This window comes from Pimephales promelas, chromosome 7 (assembly GCF_988280905.1).
Source record: "Pimephales promelas chromosome 7, fPimPro1.hap1.1, whole genome shotgun sequence".
Lineage (NCBI taxonomy): Eukaryota > Metazoa > Chordata > Actinopteri > Cypriniformes > Leuciscidae > Pimephales > Pimephales promelas.
The window spans coordinates 5923220-5949232 of NC_142775.1; the positions used below are offsets into that span (position 1 = coordinate 5923220).

General features: G+C 38.7%; 3 protein-coding genes across 6 annotated transcripts in view; all 3 read right to left on the bottom strand.

Moving 5' to 3' along the window:
- Positions 1 to 5193, bottom strand: part of rapgef4a (Rap guanine nucleotide exchange factor 4a) — a 94798-nt gene extending 89605 nt beyond the window's left edge. For both annotated transcript variants that reach the window (XM_039647262.2, XM_039647260.2), the window contains exon 1: positions 4802 to 5193. In XM_039647262.2, coding sequence (XP_039503196.2) covers positions 4802 to 4884 — 83 coding nt within the window. In that variant the 5' untranslated portion in view covers positions 4885 to 5193. The remainder of the gene's footprint in view (positions 1 to 4801) is intronic.
- Positions 493 to 2667, bottom strand: LOC148978256 (uncharacterized). Its single transcript, XM_089133535.1, has one exon. It carries the CDS (start codon positions 2665 to 2667, stop codon positions 532 to 534), a length of 2136 nt encoding a protein of 711 aa, XP_088989661.1. The 3' UTR covers positions 493 to 531.
- A 5556-nt stretch (positions 5194 to 10749) lies between the features above and the next one.
- The window catches only part of ppp1r9ala (protein phosphatase 1 regulatory subunit 9A-like A), an 80855-nt gene continuing 65591 nt past the window's right edge, over positions 10750 to 26013 (bottom strand). The window contains exons 11-21 of one of the 3 annotated variants that reach the window (XM_089132990.1): positions 25619 to 25715; positions 25439 to 25517; positions 24974 to 25125; positions 24622 to 24883; positions 22756 to 22807; positions 22570 to 22641; positions 19096 to 19294; positions 17447 to 17491; positions 13536 to 13652; positions 12967 to 13155; positions 10750 to 11299 (exon numbers count right to left, since the gene is read on the bottom strand). In XM_089132990.1, the coding sequence (XP_088989116.1) occupies positions 11141 to 11299; positions 12967 to 13155; positions 13536 to 13652; positions 17447 to 17491; positions 19096 to 19294; positions 22570 to 22641; positions 22756 to 22807; positions 24622 to 24883; positions 24974 to 25125; positions 25439 to 25517; positions 25619 to 25715 (1423 nt within the window). In that variant the 3' untranslated portion in view covers positions 10750 to 11140. The remainder of the gene's footprint in view (positions 11300 to 12966; positions 13156 to 13535; positions 13653 to 17446; positions 17492 to 19095; positions 19295 to 22569; positions 22642 to 22755; positions 22808 to 24621; positions 24884 to 24973; positions 25126 to 25438; positions 25518 to 25618; positions 25716 to 26013) is intronic. The other 2 variants (XM_039647186.2, XM_039647187.2) reach the window with 2 other exon arrangements.

The following is a 26013-nucleotide window of genomic DNA, read 5'->3' on the forward strand; positions in this document are numbered from 1 at the left end:
TCTACTAGCTAATGGTAAAAGAACACGAACACTGTTGAAAGATACAGTATGCTACACCTTACCAAAATATATTCCTCATTTTGAACTCTTCCCTGAACTGAAATGTAGTATTGGGCTATACTTCATCAGGTTCAACACCCACAAGCCGTGCGAGTTACTCGTGTATTGCAGTTTGGCTGGTGGTAACGTTGCCCGCCCGCATACCGCCTCCCATGGCCGAAACTGGTATTACGACACCTGCCGGGCCGGGGCTAGTAATTTAGCATGCTAATTCAGGTTAATATCTAGGCAGCACTTTAACTTGTCATTTTTAATGACATCATCAACCTTATTTCTTCTCATTCTTTTGATGTGTGTAGCTCATTATTTGGATATTTTAACCTCAATTCTTACACATGGCACCCTTAAGCATGTAAGGGTTAGAAAACGGCTATTTTTTTTTTTTTTTTTTTTTTTGAGGTCACAAGTTTGTTTATTTTTTTCAAAAACAAAAGCAAACACTAAATGAAGAAAACAAGGCAGAGTATTCAGCTATGACTTCACTTGTTGCAAAAACCTCAATATGCCTGGAGACAAATGCTTATGAGCAGTCTCAGAGTGCAGAGGTGCTGGATCTTGAAAGCCAGGCTGGACAAACTGCATCAGACTCATAGCTTGAAGTGGTATTTTACTGGGTTGCGCCACAGGTTTGGAACCAAGACTGGAAAGAGACATGTAACTTGACTGCTCTGGCTTAGGAGAGACCTTGAATCTCGACTGTTGCGACACAGACTGGTAGCTGGATTGTCCTGATTGAAGACCACTGAGCTGGGACACAGACTGGTAGTTGGCTTGTCCTGATTGCAGACCACTGGGCTGGGAAACAGACTGGTACCTGGCTTGGGCTGACTGTAGGGCAATGGGCTGGGACACAGACTGGTAGCTGGCTTGGCCTGATTGAGGACCGCTGGGCTGGGACACAGACTGGTAGCTGGCTTGGCCTGATTGAGGACCGCTGGGCTGGGACAGAGACTGGTAGCTGGCTTGTCCTGATTGCAGACCGCTGAGCTGGGAAACAGACTGGTACCTGGCTTGGGCTGACTGTAGGGCAATGGGCTGGGACACAGACTGGTAGCTGGCTTGGCCTGATTGAGGACCGCTGGGCTGGGACACAGACTGGTAGCTGGCTTGGCCTGATTGAGGACCGCTGGGCTGGGACACAGACTGGTTGCTGGCTTGTCCTGATTGCAGACCGCTGAGCTGGGACAGAGACTGGTACCTGGCTTGGCCTGATTGCAGACCACTGGACTGGGACACAGACTGGTACCTGGCTTGGGTTGACTGCAGGCCACTGGGCTGGGACACAGACTGGTACCTGGCTTGTCCTGATTGAAGACCACTGAGCTGGGACACAGACTGGTAGTTGGCTTGTCCAGATTGCAGACCACTGGGCTGGGAAACAGACTGGTACCTGGCTTGGGCTGACTGTAGGCCAATGGGCTGGGACACAGACTGGTAGCTGGCTTGGCCTGATTGAGGACCGCTGGGCTGGGACAGAGACTGGTACCTGGCTTGGCCTGATTGCAGACCACTGGACTGGGACACAGACTGGTACCTGGCTTGGGTTGACTGTAGGCCAATGGGCTGGGACACAGACTGGTAGCTGGCTTGGCCTGATTGAGGACCGCTGAGCTGGGACAGAGACTGGTACCTGGCTTGGCCTGATTGCAGACCACTGGACTGGGACACAGACTGGTACCTGGCTTGGGTTGACTGCAGGCCACTGGGCTGGGACACAGACTGGTACCTGGCTTGTCCTGATTGAAGACCACTGAGCTGGGACACAGACTGGTAGTTGGCTTGTCCAGATTGCAGACCACTGGGCTGGGAAACAGACTGGTACCTGGCTTGGGCTGACTGTAGGCCAATGGGCTGGGACACAGACTGGTAGCTGGCTTGGCCTGATTGAGGACCGCTGAGCTGGGACAGAGACTGGTACCTGGCTTGGCCTGATTGCAGACCACTGGACTGGGACACAGACTGGTACCTGGCTTGGGTTGACTGCAGGCCACTGGGCTGGGACACAGACTGGTACCTGGCTTGTCCTGATTGAAGACCACTGAGCTGGGACACAGACTGGTAGTTGGCTTGTCCAGATTGCAGACCACTGGGCTGGGAAACAGACTGGTAGCTGGCTTGGGCTGACTGTAGGCCAATGGGCTGGGACACAGACTGGTAGCTGGCTTGGCCTGATTGAGGACCGCTGGGCTGGGACACAGACTGGTACCTGGCTTGGCCTGATTGAGGACCGCTGGGCTGGGACAGAGACTGGTAGCTGGCTTGGCCTGATTGCAGACCACTGGACTGGGACACAGACTGGTAGCGGGCTTGTACTGTCTGCAGACCACTGGGCCCGGACAAAGACTGGTAGCGGGCTTGTCCTAACTGCAGACTGTTGGAACGGGACAAAGACTGGTCGTGGGCTTGTCCTGACTTCAGACCACTGGGGCCATTAACAGACTGGTAGCCAGTTTGTGTTGGTCTTCGGAAACCAAGCTGGGGTACAAACTGGTAGCTGGCCTGTGCTGACGGCAGGCCAGCCTGTGAGCTGAATTGGGCTGGTTGTTGGTTGCCAGACTGGTCCACAGATTTTGGGCTGGCTTGGGCCAAAACGGCTATTTTTAACATGAAATGGTGCGCAATGCACCAGATAATCAGCTAATCGAAACTAGCAAATCATGCCCCCCAAAAACTTTTTAGGGCTAATCCACTCCCTTGAAGCACTGCGAATACTGAATTTTTGTATACTTTATATTTGTAGTTTGAGCATTGGGAGACTGATTCTATCACAGCATCATAAATTTAATATCGTCTTTTATTGAAAATATTACGATATTGCAAAATATCGTCACGAGTGGCTGTGCTGGATGAAGCGCACAACAGGAATAGTCCAAGGAAACAGTTTTTACTAAAAACCCAACTCAGGAAAACACAACCACCACATTAAGTGGCTGTTTACACGACACCGTTTTCAACGAAAAACGAAAAACTTCTTATGTGTTTTGCCATTCATTTACACGAAAACAACGTTTTGGGCCCTGAAAACGCAAACTTTTGAAAACGGGTATTCAAAGTACAAGTTTCTGAAAACGGTCTCTGTGTAAACAACAAAAATGCAAATCTCTGAAAACGATGATGTCATGCACATGCGTATTACGTGTTCAGTCTATAGTGTTTCATCGCCATCTAATGGCCTGGCAGCAGAATACAGCGTTTTTAGTCGTTTTCGCAGATCCGTGTGAATGGGGATCGTTTTCACAATGGTGTCATCCTACGCAGTGGTTTGTTCTTTTGAAACTCAAAGGAAAAACTTCTCCGTTTTAAACATTTCGTTGTCATGTAAACGTACCCTCAATCATAGATGAGACAGGACAAAGGATTGAACAAAAACAGAGAGTATAAATACCAGAATGAGATAATTGATTAACAAAAGGTGAACTGAATGAGGATGACAGAGTAGCTCGTAAAAAAAATAATTTATCGGATGTGCCTTTTGATTACACGGTGACAGCGTTTTTGGAGGTTAAAAACGCAAAAAAGTGAAACCACCCTCCAGAGTGGAAATCTTAAAAACGCTCCACCGCCGTGTTCCTGTGTAAAGGGTAAAAACGAAAAAGTCTGCTTGATAGTGAAGGTTGTACGCAGGCGCGCTGACTTGGTGTTGTTGTGTGGCAGTGCTTCACATCGCCACCTAGCCGTCTGGAGTGCATACTACATTGAATTCACACACTTTTGCGTCACCATGTGCATGCGGATTTCCCACCCATAACGCTTGTCTAAATGCACACCACTCTCAATCTTCAGAGGTCTCATTTATTAACACTAGATAATGTATTAACTAACATGAACAAAACAATGATCAATACATTTGTTATAATATTTATTAATGTGTTAATGTTAGTTAATAAAAATACAGCTGTTCACTGTTCATTATCTAATGTTAACAAATATAACTTCTGATTTTAATAATGTATCCGTAAATGTTGAAATTAATATGAACTAAGATTAATAAATGCTGTAAAAGTATTGTTCATTCTTAGTTCATGTATTAACTAATGTTAACTAATTAATTTTATTGTAAAGTGTTACCCATGCTCCTGACAAATATGCGTAAATATTTACTAAGCAATACATGTAAAACATGTGGTTTCTATTATACACAAGCAACATCTATAAATCTATATTTCTCTGTCATCTTTAATTTGATTGTCATTTGCAATGCTTCAGAGGATTTACGTTCTTTCCCGCATTGATGCTGGTAAGAAGCCTTGATCCACCAAATCACATTCACTTTATTATCTACTGCATCAAGAGCACCCTGGACATTCTGCTAAACCTCTCCTTTTGGGTTCCTCTGAAGAAAGAAATGCATAGAGCAGGGACATGAGGGTGAAGTTTCGTCTCTGTTACTAAAGCGCTTCATACACACACAGCAGAAAGCGTCTGCAGTAACACAAGCACTGCAGCACTAGTGACCTCTTCCAGGAGACAAATAAACAACCCTTTACAAACTACACTCACACACACTATTCACAGACGTGAAGCTCGCAATGAATCCTTAAACCAGTCGTGCTGAGAATAAAATGCTGCATCTACATCAATTACACTGTAATCGCATTTGGCAAATGAAACTTATATTCATGGTTTAACAAATCACAAGTGCTTGTAATGTGTTTTCTATGAGGCACTGATGTGTGAAAGATTGCTGCAGGTCGATCAGAGGAGGAACACCATGAAGTTTGTGTCGGGTAAACGATGGTACCTCTTATCCAGACAGATGATCCACTCCGCGGAAGAGGACGGGTGGCTGGAGGAGTGTGTCGCAACCATCTTCGGTGAAATCATGGAGTAAAACTACAGTTCGCATCGCCCGCACCTGATCATGAGCAGCATATGCGACTTTACTGAGAGAGATCGAGTTTGAGTTTGAGAGTGAGCGATGCTGCCGCCCACACAGCTGACACACGGAAACACGCCGGGGCTAGTTGTCACATGGGAAGTTATCGCCACCAGTCAAACGTAGCCTATAACGTTACGTATTGTGGTTTTGTATGTTGTTTTAATCTAAAATCCCAGCTTTATTTTCAATGGGCTGCAACAACAAGTGATGACAAACTCGAAAGAGTCACGATTAAACGGGTCGGGTAGTCTGGAAAAATTAACGTTCTGTCATCATTTACTCGTTTGACTTTTATCTTCGAACAAATTAAGATATTTTTACTGAAAGTGTTTTATTGTCGGGGCAAAACATACAATAGCATATAGAAATGATAATTGAGGAAAAACTAGACGTTCCTCCTGATATTGCTCTTTTTTTATCATGATTTTTTTACAACAACAAAAAATAGTCTCATCTCATTCAAGTAAAGTTGATTCTGTCCATTATAGCTATCAGTCAAGTCCATTAAAGTTAGGCCTAGCTTATACATTTACTTTATTAAAATCATTAAAGATTTCAGTATGTAGCTATGCCTACCATGACCTGAAGACGTTTTTACAGTTATATCACAAGGCCTTTTACTTGCTTAAAAAGTCTGAACTAGGCTATCAATCAGACGTAAAAGGCATGAAGGCATAATAGCATATTAAATGCGAATCTAAGTAATGCGGGTTATGTAATCAGATTACTTTTTTCATCTAGTAAAGTAACGCATCGCCTTTAAATTTACAACACAATGTCTGTTTTACTTTTACAAAGTAAAACAAGTAACTTTGTTTCCCATGTATTGACTGACAGCTCTCCTGTACTCAGTGAAATCAGGAGTAAAGATGTTGCGTGAGCAAAATGAGAGCATTTACTCATCTCACTGGCACAAAAACAGATTCAGGACTGCGTTGTTGTCGCGTGCAGGCGCAGGTCCTTCATCAGATTTGGATATGGCCTGGATCCGGCGGACTGCGGGAAACCATTAACAATACTGACGCTTATATCCAAAGCAACTTACAGTCTTCCTACAGATTCAGTATTCCTCTAAATGAATACAAACAGTGAAATGCAAACTCAGATATGACACAAACCTGCAATAATTAAAATTTGTTGAATTACACAAAAATATTTTATATTGGTACTTTTTAACAGGTTTGTTGTCTACTGAACAGGAGTGAATTTGCATTTTCTTCAGCCTGAGGCTCATTCATTTCATTTTGTTGTGAAAGGCCTTTACATTTGACAACTTTTTTGTTGTTAAAAACAATCAAGCAAGACCAGCCCACATGAGCAAAAATAACACAAAAGTAAACTAAAACACATTACTTCACAATTACTTTTTTCAGGGACTAGTATGAGGGACCAAGCAGTCAAGTGCACAGAATGCAGGATTTCCAAACAAAGAAAATTATTTATTAAATGCCAAACAAAATTACAAATTAAATTACTTGAAAAACTGATCGAAATAAAGTCAGGTCTGGGCCCATAAAAAGGGTAAACTGAAAACAACCAAACTTAATAATCAAACCAACTGGGCCAAACTAAACAAGAAACCAGACCTCCCAAATGACACACATGGGGAACTTATAAACACAAAGGACTTGTCTATTACTGTACACACAGGGAATAACAAACATCACTTAAAGCTGCAGTCCGCAGTTTTTCCTCTTTGCCGCCATCTCTGTTCGAAATCTGCAATTGCAGTTATTGGCAGAATTATCAACTTTACGTGAGTTGTGCCTCGGCACGGCACAGCGTGGATGAACACAATGTTTGAGGAGAGTGTGTGGCTGTCAGTCACTGCCGGTGTGGATACTGGCATTCAGATTATTCAGATTTTTACCGGAAAATGTCATCTGAACAAGCAATTAACATCCACTTTTGTTCTGGTTCCACTTATGTTCTGAAAAAGTAAATCACGCTGATAAAAATCCAACAATCGCTTATCATATCACGTAAAACTATGCAAATTATACTTTGTTTCTCAAATTGGTAATGTTCAACGCCAGCATTGCGTGACTACATTTAAAGCCCTTTCGATGTTATCCTTGTTTTCACATGAGCCGGTTGCAGTCTCTTTTTTTCTGTAGTCAATCTGAAGTCCGAACAAAGTCTTCTGGATTTTACAGCGGGTGAATCTGTTGTCACTGGTGATTGTTGTTTGAACCTTTCTGGATTCGCCATCAAATTGATAAGTTTAATTATATCAAGTGCAGTGAGAAAAGGCTATAAATCTCCACTGTCAACATCCTCACACTCATAGCCTGCTAGCCGAGACTTGTCTTTATGTGTAGATGTGACGTATATTGACTCAATATAGCCTACTAGTCGAGGCTAATTGGCTTAATAGAACAAAATGGCGGAAATTGACGCCAGGCAGTCCTTTATTGGACTTCCCATTTAAGCAACTTCTTAAACTCAAATGAAATAAAATAAATCAAAAAGATTCCAATAATAAAGTGTGCACCCAAACTAGTAATTTATGGCAGAAAAAAATTGAAAATAAATCTGTGTCTGTCATTATTATGAAATATGTATATAGCATGATCTGTAACCAAGGTATCTGCAACAAATATTTAATCATGAAATACTAAAAATAACATGTAAACAACCCAGAAATAAGGATGTATGTATGCATGTGTGTTCTCAGTTACTGTCCTTTTGTGTGGCCACGTCATCGGCCATCACAGTATAATGCAATAATTCCTTTTAAAAGTAACTTTCCCCTGTAATATGGTATAATTTATGACCCAATAAGACCTTTTACAAACAGGTCAAAGGTCAGCAGCAAAGACATTGATTAATAAAGTGAGATTAAATACAAAAAAAGGGATTTTTTTGGGGCTGTCAAACGAATAATCGCGATTAATTGCATCCAAAATAAAAGTTTGCTTTTACATAATATATGTGGGTGCACTGTGTATAATTATTTTATATATATATATATAAAAACACACACATGCATGTATATTTATATATAATATAAATTATATATAAATCTGTATATACATGAAAATATTTCTTAAATATATAAGCAAGCATGTGTGTATAAAATAGATACACACACATTATATTATGTAAACACAAACTTTTATTTTGAATGCGATTAATCGTTTGAGAGCCCTTTTGTGTAATATATTTAACATATTTATAATTATAATATATAGTTAGTTCATATATTTATAGTTTATAATCTAGTTAACATATTTAATAATTGCAGATTTTTAATGTATTATTGTATATACCATAACTCTTTAGGTGATTTTAATTGTTTGCTAAGTAATGATATTATTTTTTTTTATTTAAGAGAAGTTTAACTTTTTTTAAGTTGCCAGCACCAGCATTTTTGATCATTTTTTAAATGATCATTTTTAAGTTTCGTGGCCCCCAGAATGTTTAAAAATAAAGAACTGAGCTTCTGCTTTAAAATAATAATAATGAAATCTAGCTATATATATTTTGTTTTATTTTATATGCGGGTAAGTTTTATAAAAAAGCAACATTATGAACAAAAAGCTGAGAAAATCATGGTTTTGCCTAAAATACTTATTTTTTTTTTTACTATGGAAGTCAACGGGGTCCATCAACTGTTTGGTTAAAATTATTTCCATTCATCAAAGAATTCTAAAAAAAAATATTAAAGGGATAGTTCACTTTGAAATTAATTTTTGGTATGTTTTATCTTACCTCAAGGGCATCCAAGATGTACAGTAGGTGTCTTTGTTTCCGCTGTAGTTTTTGATATTTTTAGGTCAAACCGTTCTTGTCTGTTAGTCATATAATGGAGGTCTATGGTCACCACCTCAAAGAGCATGCACAGAGAAGTCCAAATTAAACATGATTTAATGACTCGTAAATGTAAGTACACTACACACATTGATGGTCTAAAACACGAAACGAGCAGTTTGTGTGCGAAAACTAACAGTATATATATTGTTTTTACCTCTTGTAACCACAGCCACGTCCAACTGATCTGAGGACGCTTTGTGGCTCTGGTAACAAGAGGCAAAAATTACATAAATACTGTTCGTTTTCGCACACAAACTGCTCATTTCGTGTCTTAGGCAGTCAGTGTGTACTTACATTTACAAGACATTAAATCATGTTTAATTTGGACTTCTCTGTGCATGCTCTTTGAGGTGGTGACCATAGACCTCCATTATATGACTGACAGACAAGAACGGTTTGACGTAAAAATATATAAAAAAATATATAAATAAAAATGACCTAAAAATATCTGATATTTTGTTTCTGATATATATAAATCTCTATATTTGACCTAAAAATATCAAAATTGAAACTACTGCGGAAACAAAGACGGCTACATCTTGGATGCACTTGTTGAGGTAAGCTAAAACATACCAAAACTGAATTTCAAAGAAAATCTCTTTAAAGTCATTAAATCATGTTTAATTTGGACTTCTCTGTGCACGCTCTTAAAAGGTGGTGACCATAGACCTGCATTATATGACAGACAGACAAGAATTTTCTTCAAAAAATATATATTTTTTCTGAAGGCCTAGACTCTATATTAAACTAAAATACTGCATTAATATATTTTTTTTAAATAATAATAATAATAATAATATATATATATATATATATATATATATATATATATAGAAAAATATGATTTTTTTTTCATGGCAAAAATAGACCATAAATATTGCATAAATATTAGTAAATTCAATCAAATTGTCTAAATATTATAGAACAAAAATAAATTGCATTGGTTTTTACTGGGATGGAGGAAGTTTCAATTTCAGGTGTCCGGTCACTTCTGACCGGGAAGGCCCAGGACGTGACTCCGAGGGTTAAAGGAGGTGTGGCTTTGGAGACGCTCTGAAGGGAGGGTGGGATCTCATGCTCTCAAAGCTAGCTCGCTAATTTGCTAGTCTCTCTGAAATTTTACTCTATAAAAGAAACCACATTATGGATTGAACACACACAATCTTTTCTACGAGAGGTGAAAGCGTTTATTTTGCAGCGTATGCACTTTGTACCAGATAGAAAGCTTGATTTTGTCTTACAGACTTTGTGTCCAAAATCATCTATTTTACAAGGTATATAACCACAGGACACAGAATCATGATGACATGAGCACAGGTGGCAAGATAATCCAGTATTCATTACATCCTTTGTTATTAGTGAAATGAAATCTGGGTGATGGTGACTAATAAAACAATGCTATATTTTGTAACAATGAAGTATTTTTGCACCACATCCGTAACGTAAAAAGCAGTAACCGTCCAAATAAAAACAATGTGCAAACTGAGTTTCACTCTCTGCTTTTCAGAATTAGCAAAATGGTTTTAACCAACAAGCTATTCTACTTAGTAGAAAATGTGTACAAAAGTTAATGCATTTTCCTTAAAGCTATGCTAATAGTCGTGTATAAAATATTTCATTTGTACATTTATAAACCATGTTCCCCTTTGTTATAGTAAAAAATATAGTGCTCAATATCACTCGACTGTACAAGGTTCAAGCAAAAAGTACTAAAAATACAACATGAAATCTTTTTAAAAGCACTATTTGAGCCACGATGTGAAAATAGGCATCTAAATATTTATATATCCCTTAAGTGAGTGTTTTTATAGCCCCTACAGTGGTTTCATAAAATACAATTAAAACTAATTAAAGTTTTGGTCAGCTATACACCGGTCACAGCCATATTCATTCTCTCACAACCTCGTCTAATAGGAAAATCTCGGCAAAAAAAATCTTTTTCTTAATCAGTATTTTGTCTTGATTTCATATTCTCTGGAAAAAAAAAATTTAAAAAATATTTTCACAGAATATCAATTAAATGTATTTTTCTTCACTGGCAATTTAAACAAATTCAGTTTGCGTCTTATCCTGCTTTAGGAGGGTTGGATTTTTAATGGCAAAAAAATACTGTTTAAGAAACAAATCGTGTTTTAACAGTGAAGGCAACAGGCCCAAAAACGTAGAGTCTGTAAACGCTCGTCTTATTAAAATTACTACCTCTAGATGAACATGTATATTCTGTGTGTGAAGATGTTCTCATAAGCAGCTTCATTAGTGTTTCAGCACTATTACTGACCGTATATGTGAGGATATTCTCTGTAGTGACTCGTGTGTGTGTGTGTGTGTGTGTTGAAGGAAGTGGTCCCAGTCTGCCGGACAGGAATGAAAGGAGACGAATGATCTTCAGCAGAGCGAGTCGGTGCTGGCGGGCAGGCGTCCGCTCCGTCTGGCCTCTTTCTCACGCTTTTCCCGCTGTTTCTCCATCTTCTCCTGCGCTTTCTTCATCTCCTTCAGCTTCTTCTTGATGATGGCACGGTCATTCTGACTGGACACACCCAGTGCCTACGGGAGAGCGTTTCAATACACACAAGCGTATCAGACGACAGTGGCACAATATACTAGTAAGCATCGTCTAGTTGCCGAGATCTTAAAGGAGTAGTTCACTTTTCAAAAAACTTTTGCTGATAATTTACTCACCCCCATGTCATCCAATATGTCCATGTCTTTCTTTCTTCAGTCGAAAAGAAATTAAGGTTGTTAAAGAAAACATTCCAGGATTTTTCTCCATATAATGGACTTCAATGGGAACCAAACGGTTCAAGGTCCAAGACACTTTCAGTGCAAACTGCAAACTGTTCAAAGGGCTTTAAACGACACCAGACGATGAATAAGGGTCTTATCAAGCGAAACGATCGCTCATTTAATAAATAAATAACAAAGTTTAAGTTTTATAAGCTAAATTTTTCGCTCCGATGCGCGTTCGTGACTCTCCTGTTCGAACTCATTTAACAAAATGAACGAATCTTTTTCCGAGTCAATTCGTTCATTTCGTTCGTTGAATGAACCAAATGACACGAAAAAAGATTCGTTCACTTTGAGTCACGATCGCGCATCACAGAACAGACCAAGGCGACTATTTGTGCTTATAAAACTTTAACTTTTTTTTTTTTTAAATGAACGATCGTTATATCACTTGATAAGACCCTTAATCATCGTCTGGAATCGTTTAAAGCCCTTTGAACAGTTTGCAGTTTGCACTGAAACTCTCTTTTGGACCTTGAACCGTTTGGTTCCCATTGAAGTCCATTATATGGAGAAAAATCCTGGAATGTTTTCATCAAAAACCTTCATTTCTTATCGACCTTAATTTCTTTTCAATTTCAGCAAAAGTTTTTTTTTTTAAAAAGTGAACTACTCCTTTAATGCTTTTTTAAAATCGGGAGAGTTGTATTGTCTATTAGGCCTTCACTGGCAAGCACAGCTGTCAATCATGATGTTACAACCCCACTTTAAGACTGGAGCAGCAAATAACCAACTAAACTAAAACCAAACTTATTGGAACTAACACTTGAACATACACACAACTACCTAAAATGACAAAAAAAGCTAAAAGTGTAATTGCATATTTTTAATTTGACTCGCGTCCCATTGGATTACATGGAGAGGGCGGGGTTTATGAGCTATACTGCAGCCAACCACCAGGGGGAGATCTTTTCCAAAAGATTGTGCTCTCCTTTTTGCATTCTTATCATAGACTGTGAAGCCAAAACATCCTTGAAATAATGCCATGTCACTATTGTTAAGGGTGGGCAATACACTGGTTAAAGGGATAGATAGTTCACCCAAAAATGAAAATGAAAAAGTCATCCTAGGTGTATGTATATGACTTTCTTCTTTCAGACAAATACAATCAGGAGTTATATTGAAAAACGTCATGGCTCTTCCAAGCTTTATAATGGGTGTCGATGGGTATATTTTTTTGGAAGCCCATCAGAGCATATGATTGTTGGACCCCATTGACTTCCATAGTATTTTCTACTATTGAAGTCAATGGGGACCAGCATCTCTTTGGTTACTAAGATTCTTCAAAATATCTTTGGTGTTCAGCAGAAAACTCAAACAGGTTTGAAACAACTTGAGGATGAGTAAATGATGGCAGAATTGTTATTTTTGGGTGAACTACCCCTAAACAGTTGTGACTGACATCATATCCTCCTCAGCCCGCTCACCTTGAGTCGGTCACTGTCCAGGTTCAGGAGCTGCTGTCCATCGATGGCCTGTGTGCTGAACTCAGGTGTGTACTGATCCATGTTCATACCCATCAGCCAGTGACACACCTGCTGGGACGTCCAATCAGAGACCGGACGGGTCTGCCAGTGATATTCCTTCCCTCCAGAGCAAGGCTCCTCATCCAGCATCTAACACACACACACACCAGGTGAATCTCATGAAACCTGCCAGATTTCACCTCAAAATCAAAGAAAGAAACATATTTTGACCATTCGGCCCTTTAAGGACCATTATTTTCATTACATTTTCATCAAAATTCTAATACCATGGATGTGTTTTGGATGGAATGAATGCTATCCGCTAATGTTCACGCGACATGCATCCGATCCTCTCGTCAAAGAAAACGAACACTACTGACAACGGACGCATGAAATGAGACGGGATCAGCGCTTCAGAGTAAAAATAACTAACTCAGGAACTCCACGAGCGAATCGAGACAATGCTTGACCTTCCAGAGGACCGTTTACACGCCACAGGAAAGCCATGCAAACGAAGGCCACGCACTCACCTCGCTGGAGGAGAAGGTTAAAGTGTGTGAGCGGCCCGACAGGTTGGGCTCCACCACCAGCCCAGACAAATCTGGAGCAGGACTGCTATGGTTCGAATCATCTAGCACTGACAAACTCTGGAACGGGCACAGAAACATGGGTTTGTTATCCAAACACACAAGATTTTCAGCTCTTTACGCCTAGAGAATGAGCTGATGCACATAATCAAATCACATTACTACAACACAAACACATCCTAGTCCTGTTGATTGCACATTATATGCTGTGTGTGTGTGTATGTGAAGCACACATAATTCGAATAATCTCACAAGTGATGGGATAAAAGTTTAATGTATCAATTAAATCACCAGTAGGTGGCGACAAATGACTTGTAAATGTTTTTATCGTTGAATCATTCATTCAAGAGATTCGTCTAAAAACGCTGGAGTCATTATGAGTGAATCGTTGAATCATTCGTTCTAAACGATTTTGGTTTTGTCAGACTAAATCACACATTATTTTAGTTTAGTTGCCGATGCAGAATAGTGGGAGAATCACGATCTCTCTTTGAAACAATAAAACTGTTTTTGATTCTAATTGTTACTGTTTTCTTGAATCGATTAGATTCACAAGCTTTGATTCGATTCAATTTTGATTCATTTGGTTATACTGTATATCAGCTACAGTACATGTCAATTTAAAAAAAAAAAAAAAAAATCAAACCAATCCTAAAGGCGTGATCACACCGGGACGAATTTCGTGCGCGTTATTGGCCGACGTTTAACGGCTTGTGACTAAACAAAGGGCACCAATGTGAGTGTGCGCATAGACGCGTGAAAGCGTAATAAAAATTAAATAAATAAATTAAAAAAACGCCTCGGTTTAGTTTTTTTAGTTTGACGCGTTGCGTCAAAAACTATCCGACACATGAGATTGGCGCTTTTGCTCACGTGTTTGGAGCTTCTGAAGTTACAGTATAACACAACTTGGGGGCGCTCAAACACAAAACGGTCTTGCCGAGCAAACATATGCAGTGGCGAAGAAGATATACGCCAAGTAGCGTCGCCGTCTACACTGCCAGGAAGAAATAAGACGAGGAAGATGCGAGGCAAGATGAATGTAGAGCTGCTGGTCTCGTTGGTGCTACAACATAAAGCACCATATGGCAAACGCGACAGCAACTACAAACATAAAAGAGAACTGTACTGCATTTCAGAGCAAATTGGCGCCATCTTATGTCAGGGAATGAATTTGCATGTTCACTCGGATCATCGTCAGCAAAAATCGCTTGGGTGTGAATACAAAAAACATGTTGAAAAATGCAGACGAATAACGCACGCTGATTTTCGCCCCGGTGTGTACGGGCCTTAATGCTGTAAAGTAGTCATCCGTTGGTACATTACAATAATATTAAAGGTTAAAATTAGAAAGAGTCCAAACTATTCAATTCAATTGCCATTTTCTTTTTTTAGATATAATTAACACTCATATAAAAACTGAGTTGTAGGGCTGGGTAATAAATATCGATTTCTTGATATTAATCGATTCTCATTTTTACGAACCGATATCGATTCTTAAATCTCAAGAATCGATTAGTCATCCTGTTTTATTTGAATGAATGGGACATTGTATCGCGGCTGCGCGCATCCAAAAAAAAAATCGCAATAATCTTTGTCCTTTGTTACTATTGATATGAAACAAAGTCTCAATTTTCAAATTACGTCCATTTTCTTTAGAAGTTCAAAAACATAAATAGCGTTTTGGCTCAGCTCAAGAGAAACCAGTCACAGCGCGAAATAAACATGAATGAGCATCTGAAAGTGTTTTAAAAGATTGAGTACAACTTATCGAAATCCATATCATGTCACATTGATTCGCTCAATCAGCGTTTCAACCGTGGAAAGACGTCAGTTAAACAGCTTGTAATCAATGTCATGTATCGTCATATATTACCTCAGAAAACCCACATAAACTCGTTAGTCAGCTAGAAAAATAACTCTAGAGAGGAGCATTTTGCTAAATATATACACCATATTACATATGCATTATAATCTTAATGTTCTTCAATATTTAATGCATATTTGAATAAATCTGGCAAGTTTTTATGACAGTCACCATTTAAATGTTTATATTTCATATAATCTTCTTATTATAAAAATAAATAAAAGTGTAATTTAAGTGTTTGTATAGCTACAAAACAGTTCATTATTACCTTCATATTAGGCTAATGAAGCCTAGTAGGCTACAACTAGACTCCCATAGTTTACAGCATTAGTTAAGAGATTTGATTTCCTTGAGACAATTTCCCATTTATTGTAACTGATATCCAAAATAATCAATATTGAATCGAAATCGAATTGCAAGCTTGTGAATCGAAATCGAATCATATTGTGAAATTTGTGTCAATACCCAGCCCTACTGAGTTGTATACAAACATTTAAAATTGCACATAAGGCAGTTTTTATCGTAACTTCTTTTAATTAAATTCACTGTAAAAAAAATATTGTGATTACAGTGAAAAAGTATTTATTGGTTAACAGAAAGTTTCCTTACTAAATACGGTAAATAACTGTGATATATATAATGAATGATAAATTTAATGTAATCTTACTGTAAAATACTGTTAAATTTAAATAAGTCAATGTATAATTCACAGTGAAAAAAAATGTAACAAAACAGAATTAACATTATATCAGACAATGAATTACGGTTTATTGCTGTAAAATTATATACGGTTCTAGAAGTCTGTAAAACCTAAAATGTTGCTACCGTATTTTTAACAGGAAAACTCTGATAACCACAGCTGCTAGTTTTTTTCCCGTAAATTTAACAAATTTTTTGTTAAAATATAAACATTTAAACAATGGCTGTTTTCCTGAAATATTTATTAAACAGTAAACATAACTAACAGCTTGAGTAAAAATATAATGAATATGCAATATACTGCAAATATTTATTACAATTCTCCTCTCTAGTTTTTTTTTATTTTTTATAGCTAACTATCGAGATACGGTCATTGAACGGCTTTTCTGAGGTAAACGTAGCATTACCAGGGGCGTAATTGGCGGGTGTTTTAAATTTGAATCATGCGCGTTCCCAAAAAATCAGTTATCAAAATTCTGGCCTAATAGTTAATTTACATTTAAAACTTTTATGTATATTTTTGTTTATAATTTTTATTCATATTATTAGGTCAATTTATTCATTTAATTTTACAGGACTTTCTGTATAGGCTATTTCCACTGGACATGTTGTAAAGTTGGATCTATGTTTTTACTCACGTGTCACGTGATTCATTCATTTATAATTTTTAAAACAAAGTTACGCCACTGAGCATTACGCAACTTCGTTCGTTTTAAGTCTTTCTGTGGTTGAATTACATGCGACATTTCAGTAAGTTACAGTAAAGTTAAAGTACTGTTTCTTTCATCATTCCTTCTGATGTTCATGTTTATTTCAAGCTATAACTAGTAGTAAAGAGGAAGAGATGATCGGTTTATGTGCTGTTTGAAGAGCGACAAAACCAGACGTTTGAATTATAGCTATGGATTTAAGAATCAATATCGGCACAAATTAAAGCAAAGTAATCAACATTTTCAACGTTCCTATTAATATTGTATTATATCGGCCAACTCGTATCGGTCAATCCCCACCTAACTACAACATAACAGCACAAACTAAACCAGATCAGCAGCGTAATGCGTCTACAAGCAACAATAATGTTTGGAAAAATAATCATTAGAGGAAAGAAAAAAAGAGTGATTGCTCAAATAAATCTGATGAAATCATAAGCAGCATCATGCATCTAGTGCACTGCATTCTATTGTGATTCTACAAGTATTAATGCTAGACACTAGGTTTGATATTCAGCTGGAATCTCACTACGTTGCTAGATTAAATTTGAGCGTCTAAAAGAGAAAATATACTGTACCAAATCTAAGGAGCGACTGAACAGAGAAGACCAGGAGAGGTTTGTCTGTTCGGGGAGAGGGGTTCATAATATGACATCACTGGCTCAAAGCTTTACCAAACAGGCTTCGGCTGAGTTATTGATCATATCCATATGGCTGCAGACTTCATCCCAGAACACTTTGACTGCTTCTCCTTAGCATCTCACAACTGATAGGCTAAACCCAGTCCAGCTGGACGCCAAATATGTGTTGTTTGTGTTATCAGAAAGCTGGTTAGTTCTCCCATGTGACTCACTTTTACAAGCGATGATATAAACTTTTTATAAGGTTTTTATATCCATATTTTTGTATCAAATGTGACAGTTAATACTTTTACATTATTAAAATAAATATGTTTTTCAGATTATATTCATCAAAGAATTCTGAAAAAATATAAATCCTAGTTTCTATAAAGATGTGAAGCAGCACAACTGTTTTTAGCATTAATAATAATAATCAAAACATCATATCAGAATGATTTCTGAAGGATCATGCGACACTGAAGACTGGAGTAAGTTGATAACAGGAATAAATTAATTTACACTATATTCAAGAACATTTCTTATAATATTTGACAATATTACTGTATTTTTGATCAATTAAATGAAAATATCTTACCTAACCCAAACTTTTTTAATGAATATGAATCATAAGATTCACTTTGGTGTCCCTTGACTTAAAAAAAGCCTTAAATTCACAGATCTCGCGTTTTTGTTGTGAGAAGCATTAAAGGGATAGTTCACTTTGAAATTAATTTTTGGTATGTTTTATCTTACCTCAAGGGCATCCAAGATGTAGGTGTCTTTGTTTCTGCAGTATTTTCAATTTTGATATTTTTAGGTCAAACCGTTCTTGTCTGTCAGTCATATAATGGAGGTCTATGGTCACCACCTCAAAGAGCATGCGCAGAGAAGTCCAAATTAAACATGATTTAATGACTCGTAAATGTAAGTACACATTGATGGCCTAAGACACGAAACGAGCGGTTTGTGTGAGAAAACCAACAGTATTTATATCGTTTTTACCTCTTGTAACCACAGCCACGTCCAAGTGATCTGAGGGCGCAGGCGCTTTGTTACAAGTTATAAACGATATAAATACTGTTAGTTTTCTCACACAAACCGCTCGTTTCGTGTCTTAGGCCATCAATGTGTGCTTACATTTACAAGTCATTAAATCATGTTTAATTTGGACTTCTCTGTGCATGCTCTTTGAGGTGGTGACCATAGACCTCCATTATATGACTGACAGACAAGATGCCCTTGAGGTAAGCTAAAACATAGCTTCAAAGTGAACTATCCCTTAAAGAGAAGCATAAACTATTTCATAATACGATTAACTTAGCATGAATACTATTTAGTTTCAAAAACTAGGCTTAATTTGATCAATTCTGCTTGTTTTATGTTTATTGCTCATATAATACATTTTTGGTATTGTATTTGTGAAATGTGCCACATGTTACATTTTGATTTACATATTATTTAGCCCTAAAACTACAGGGATCAATATATGAATAAAGTAATTAATCATTATGTTCTATAACAGTTCTGAATTAGCTTTAATCTAGGCGAGAGAATCGGTTCAGGTTTCTTGCGCAGAACCGCCCCGTGAGAGAAGATTAAGTGCTCACCTTGTTCTTGGAGTTGTGTGTGTGTTCGCTGGCGTCTGCAGTGGTGTATGGGAGACTGCTGGTGGAGGACGACGGCTCTCGGTCTCGCTCTTTGTCCTTCTCTCCGAACCAGGAGAAGGGCATGCAGGTGGGGATGGAGGTCATGGACTCCGACGGAGAGACTCGCGTTCCCGACTCCTCCAGTAAATCTGCTGAACCCCTGCAAAGCCGAGACCAGACCGTACACATACAGCCAATACAGTGTTGGCAGTGACAAAGTGTGTGTTTAGCTACGTTTGCTGCTTCAGTTGTAATGTTGCTCATTTACACGATGCCCAATTGGCACTAAAGGGCCTAAAGTGTGCCAAGAAAACATCCCCCACACCATTACACCACCACCACCAGCCTGCACAGTGGTAACAAGGCATGATGGATCCATGTTCTCATTCTGTTTACACCAAATTCTGACTCTACCATCTGAATGTTCAACAGAAATCGAGACTCATCAGACCAGGCAACATTTTTCCAGTCTTCAACTGTCCAATTTTGGTGAGCTCTTGCAAAATGTCACCTCTTTTTCCTATTTGTAGTGGAGATGAGAGGTACCCGGTGGGGTCTTCTGCTGTTGTAGCCCATCCGCCTCAAGGTTGTGTGTGTTGTGTCTTTGCTGCATACCTCGGTTGTAACGAGTGGTTATTTCAGTCAAAGTTGCTCTTCTATGAGCTTGAATCAGTCGGCCCATTCTCCTCTGACCTCTAGCATCAACAAGGCATTTTCGCCCACAGGACTGCCGCATACTGGATGTTTTTCCCTTTTCACACCATTCTTTGTAAACCCTAGAAATGGTTGTGTGTGAAAATCCCAGTAACTGAGCAGATTGTGAAATACTCAGACACCAACAACCATGCCACGCTCAAAATTGCTTAAATCCCCTTTCTTTGCCATTCTGACATTCAGTTTGGAGTTCAAGAGATTGTCTTGACCAGGACCACACCCCTAAATGCATTGAAGCAACTGCCATGTGATTGGTTGATTAGATAATTGCATTAATGAGAAATTGAACAGGTGTTCCTAATAATCCTTTAGGTGATTAAGTAGCTTTACAGTGATAACAGGAAAATAATGCAACAACGTTTATTTCTGCCGTACAGCAGATCTAGAAGAAAATAGAGTCATAGTCCAGCTTGAGTAAGTTCAGTGTTGGTTCATTTCTGTTGTAAAAAAGTGCATTTTCCAGCATAATGGAGCCCCATCACAATAAGACAAGAGTGATAATGAAGTGCCTCGGCTATCATTACATTTCAATACATTTTTGATCCGTAGCCAGTAGGGCTGGGTATCGATTCACATTTCAATTTCGATTCGATTTCGATTCACAAGCTCTCAGTTCGATTCGATTTCGATTCACAAGCTCTCAGTTCGATTCGATTTCGATTCTCGATTCGATTTCGATTCTCGATTCAATTTTCGATTTCGATTCCTGATTTGATTCTCGATTCGACTATAATGAAGATGTAATATAAATCCTATATTTATAAAAAAGAACAGTGGACATAAGGTTACTAGTGGTTAATTAATACAAGGAAATTAAGAGGCATAAACCTGTATATAAAACTCTTTTTATTTTAGGTACACTAAATGCATACAGAGAATAAACAGGATTTTGATGCAATATACAAAAAATGTCAGAACAGTCGCACAGCTTGATCAAACAGTATCATGTTATTTTATGTTTAAGATAGATATAGATAAATAAATATATAAATATTTAGACATTTTTTTTACATTGATCTTACCTAAATGGTAATGTAATTTTTTGTTTATTTTTTTGTTAAGAGTTTATGTATGGAAGCTTGATTTCAATCTTTGAATTAAATTGAAAAAAGTAGCACAAATAAATACAATAGATTAAAGACACAAATTAAGAGACATTGTGGGGTAGTTTTTTGTGTATGTCAGAAATACTACAGAAACTGAATAAAGTAATCCAATGTAAAATAACACTGGATAGTCTTTTTAGTCCAGACTGAATTAAAGACAAAGGCTATTAATTCTGATTACTTACAATTAATACTATATTCTGTTGTTATGACAACAGAATTAATGACTGACACAAATGGCTGCGTTCACTTTAAGAACTAGTGCGTGAATCCATTACTGTTTCATTAACTTTCTGTCACACGCGTTTAATGCTAATTTAAGACATTACCGACTGTCTTTACGAGGTTACTCACCAAGACCAGAGTTTTGACATAATGTCGCGTGTTTTAACTCAAAGCGATATAATCCAGGGATAAAACTTTTGTTTCTGGCGAGCTGTTTGTGAGGCGGATTTAGGCTGTAACGTTACTGTGCACGCAGTGAAAGACATCTCTGAGAGTGCGCGAGCACGGGATAGTTTAACATTGCTTGTAAAACTTAAAAAGACGTGAAAATGATAAACGTTAGTTACGATCATAGGTTACGATGCAATGCTGGCCCGATTGTTAAATGAATATTCTGTCATGTCCCGACTCCTAAACGCGTGTGTGTATCGACAGCTGCAGCGCTTGGCGCTTGCCTAGTGCAGAGAGACGAGAAGATGCAGCACCGCGTCCGCGAGCCCTTTATATGGGAAAAATCGATTCGTGGCCGGTGAGAATCGATTTTGAATCGAACACATTTTAAAAAACGATTAATCGAAAAATCAATTTTTTTTGCCCAGCCCTAGTAGCCAGGCAACTCCCCGGATCTTAACCCCATAGAGAACCTGTGTGTGGTCAGTCCTCAAAAGGCGTGTGGACGAGCAGAAGTCCACAAATTGTGATCAGATTGAGCTAATAAAGCAAGAAGTGATCGCCATACGCCTTATTCACGGCAGCGCCATCTTTGATTTTTAATGAGAATGAAAGCGAGGCTGTGAGGGATAGACATGCATCTCTTCAATGGGCTGTACTGTTATTTAATGTGTTTTCGGATTGTTCTGCTCATGAAACACTGGAAAAATATCTTTCCAAGAAATGTCAGTTGACAAAAAACTCCCGACAATGTAAGCTGTGGAAAATTGTAAGTAATCTAGCCGCTTTATTCAGCTTTTTACTGTGGATGCCATTGGAAACACGGTAAGTCTATCCCTCACAGCCTCACTTTCATACCGGTCATGGCGCCGCCGTTAATAAGGTCTATAAGTCAGGATCCGGCCCATAATTTGATATCCAGCATGACTGAATGAATTACAGAGGTTATGAAGATGAAGATTCAACACTGTAGATATTGAGTCTTGCATAAATGGTATGTTTTTGCCAATAAAAGCCTTTAAAACGAATGAAATTTGTTTAATTGTTTAAGAAAAGAAAATCTACAAATACAGAAGCAGCAAACTTTGCAAAACACAAAACGATGCTCGAGGAACAGCTTTTACACTGACAAAACCTCTAATGTCAAATGGATTTGTGCCAACATTAAAAGTTGAATTGTGAAAATGTCATCGGTGTGTGTGTGTGTGTTCATGTGTACCTGCTGTCCAGTGATGCCCTTTTGGATTCTTTGTTCGTTTTTTTCCCCTTTCCTCCAGATTTCCTTAAACCACTATCAGAAACAACATGCATTATATACAACACCACAATCCATAGTGAACCATTGAAACCATTAGAGCCTCATGTACTGATGTTGTAAGGGGATTTGTTTGTTTTTTGCACCAACCCAAAATCTGGAAATCTTCTTTTGGTTTTTCCCGCTGCATCATTAGACTCGTCTGAAACGAATAACAGAACTGTATCAGAACACAAACACAGACAAACATCTGATGGCCAGGCTGACGTGGACTGATTTGCATTGATCTTCTTGTAGTAATGAGAAAACTCTGGGGCTAAATCCCTTAACAGTTGGACTACTTTAGCATGCCGTTCCAGTGCAACGTTTCTCCAAGAACGATATGAAAGCAATACGGTTGCTTGTATCGTGAATAAGTAACGGCTGAAGGGCGTTGTTAGCATAGCTGTCAACATTGAACATTGAAAATAAGGGAGTTTTCCCGAAATCCATCCCCAAAATAAGGGATTTTTTTTTTTTTTTGCACGATTCTCACCCACAAACTTTAAAAATAAAGCACAATCCTTAAAAGTCTAAGGTGTTCATAACTAGCCTATGTGTGAGAGAGAAAGAGACAGTGTCATTTAAAGGGAAAAAAATCTACATTTGGATTAGCGTGTGTTGCTCTAGCATTTGGACAACAATTTCAACATTTAGCCTATCACACATCTTCCAAAATCCGCAAAATAGGGAAGTGGGCTGTCTGTTTATTTTAATTACATTTACACATTTTGTGTAGCTTTAAAGAGCCTATTTAGCCTGATGGTGGACCATCACTCAGAAGACACACTATCTTTATATCCTCCTATAGGCCCAGAACGTTTTTTTTTTTTCAAGTTTTTTTTTTCTTCTTCATGTAATCACATTGTTAAGAGCTTAAGAAACAAAAGGAAAAAAAGAAAATATATTTTATTCATATATTTGAAAATCTATTTATAATAATTATTATTTGTTTAAATTACATTGATATCTGAATTTATGTAAAAACCTAGACTTTCAAACATCAAAATGTAATGTATTAATATGTATTCGAGTACAAAATTACATTCAGCTAGCCTAAACATCGTTTCCTATTTTTTATTTATTTTTTTGCCTGGAAACGCAAAGAAATTCCAGGCAAAGAAACACGTGCACGCGTTTTCTGGAGACGCGCGTGTCACGCAGGCAGCGTGCAATAAAAACGGACACGCCACGCAGCCAGTGTGTCTCCGGCCAGCGCGCGCGGCACCGCATCCGAGGATAAACGACTTCAAGCCGAATCTGTCCGAGCCCGTACGTCTCACACAATCAGAGAGTAAAAATACGGTATATTTTACGGGAAAATACTCAAACGGGAAGACAGCGGGAAAAGAGCTAAAATACGTGAGAAACCCGGAAAAAACGGGAGGGTTGACAGCAATGGTTGTTAGGCCCGACGCGAAGCGGAGGAACCCCTTCAGCCGTTACTTATTCACGATCCAGTACCTCATTGCTTTTATAAAACGGTTACCACACAATACAAATATTAAAGTAAAAAAAATATGGATTAGTGCGACTTTCATGAAGTAAAAGCCTTCCTTCCGCTAGAAAAAATAGTCCCCGACCGTGAACAGCAACAACGCTCCAACGCGTAAAATGAATGAAAGCTCAAATAAACACAACATAAAAACTGCAGTGTAGCGCAGCTATTGACCAATCAGAATCAAGGATTGGAACCAACTGTTTTATAACTGTAAATATAACTATAATGATGAATATAGCAGCGTCCAGACCAGCGGAAGACAACGTTCTGTTTATTAAACGCTCAAGCTCTATAAAGCAGGAAGGATTCTGATTGGCTGTCATTGTTTTTATCACTCACCAGATGGAAAAAATCAATTAAAAAAAGATCATTTTTCAGAATTCATATCCCGAATAGGTCTTTTTTGTATCATATTGCTGTTGCTAGGCAGAAAATAGGTCATTGTAAAAAGCGCCATTCTAAATCCAGCTAGTTACCTTTGACCTCTTTGCCTTTGCCTTTGGACTCTCTCTTCTTCACGTTCCTCAGGAAGCTGGAGGGGGAGGAGTCTTTGGGGGGCGAGAGGGCGGGGCCCTGTGGATCCCTCTGCACTGATTGGCTGCTGCTCGTAACAGATGCTTCATCCTTCGGGTGGTTTGCAGGGGAAGATATGGCCACCGGCAGGGACAAACTCTCCTGGATGGATCTCCTACGGGTCGGTGGGGAGTCTGGACTCAAAGACTCGCTCTCCTCCTCACCCTGGAAAAGAGACAAGCGCATCCAACCTTCAAAGACTTTAAAAGAGACGTATTGGGTCACATCTCATGAATATCTCCAGCTCTTTGTGACCTGTGCTGGTCCCGTCGGAGAGCTGAGCATCTCTTTCAGTTTGCTTCGGGACGGGGGCTGGCGTTTGGACCTCTGAGCCGGATGGGCCCTTGCACGATGGGCGCTGGTGTCCAAACGCTCCGTCTCGGGAACCACCTCACTCCAGTCCGCTCCTGGAGAACAATCCACTAATCATAAACCAATGCTTTTGGAGATATGTTTTAAATGCTCAACCCGTCAAGCGGTTCGGGTGTGTTTGGGAAATGTCACTGATACAGAGAACATAAAGACTTTGTTTTATGCTCAAACAGCAACATTACACACAAAAGAAGTTGAACATGTAAAGTGCATCTTTACTGTTGCTATTCCTCAGTTTTACAATGTTTCTGTGACTGATCCCAATTCTTTTTCTCCATCTTGTAAGTTCAGTATAGACTCAGCATGACCTCACAATCAATGAATCAGAGAGCCAGAGGTTTAACTCACCCAAAAGAAGTGAATCTGCAGACTTACTGCCCGACAGTGAAGACTCATGATGACCACCGCCAGATTCAAGCTTGGCCAACTACACCGAGAGAGAGATTGACAGGTGCAAGTCAGAGTACATAAGAGCTGTGTGTGTGTGTGTGTGTGTGAGTGTGTTTCTGTTCGTGTTCAACTTCTCACCCTCTGCTGCAGATCCTCTATCTGAGTTTTATAAGAAGCCTCTCTCTCCTCCAGAGTTCTCCTTAACTCCTCCTCCTTCTGCTCAAACTCCGCCTCTCTACAACACACACACATCCAGCCAATCCGAATCTCGAAGGGTTAGTTGACTGAAAAGGATCGTCACTCTCATATCATTTGAAATCTGGATAACTTTCTACTGTGAAACACTGCAGGAAATGGTTCATACAATAAAACATACTGTGACTATTCCAAGTGAATAAAATGATCCATAGAACTTGCAGACTAAATTCCCAGAGTTTTGATGACAGCTTTGTGTAACAGAAGAACTCTAATCTGTTTGTTCCTCCACAAAAGCTATTGTTTTACTTCAGAAGACAGTGTATGAGTCACATGCT

Excerpts from the sequence above, each read along its gene's own strand:
- LOC148978256 (XM_089133535.1), bottom strand. The coding sequence starts at position 2,667 with ATGTTAAAAATAGCCGTTTTGGCCCAAGCCAGCCCAAAATCTGTGGAC.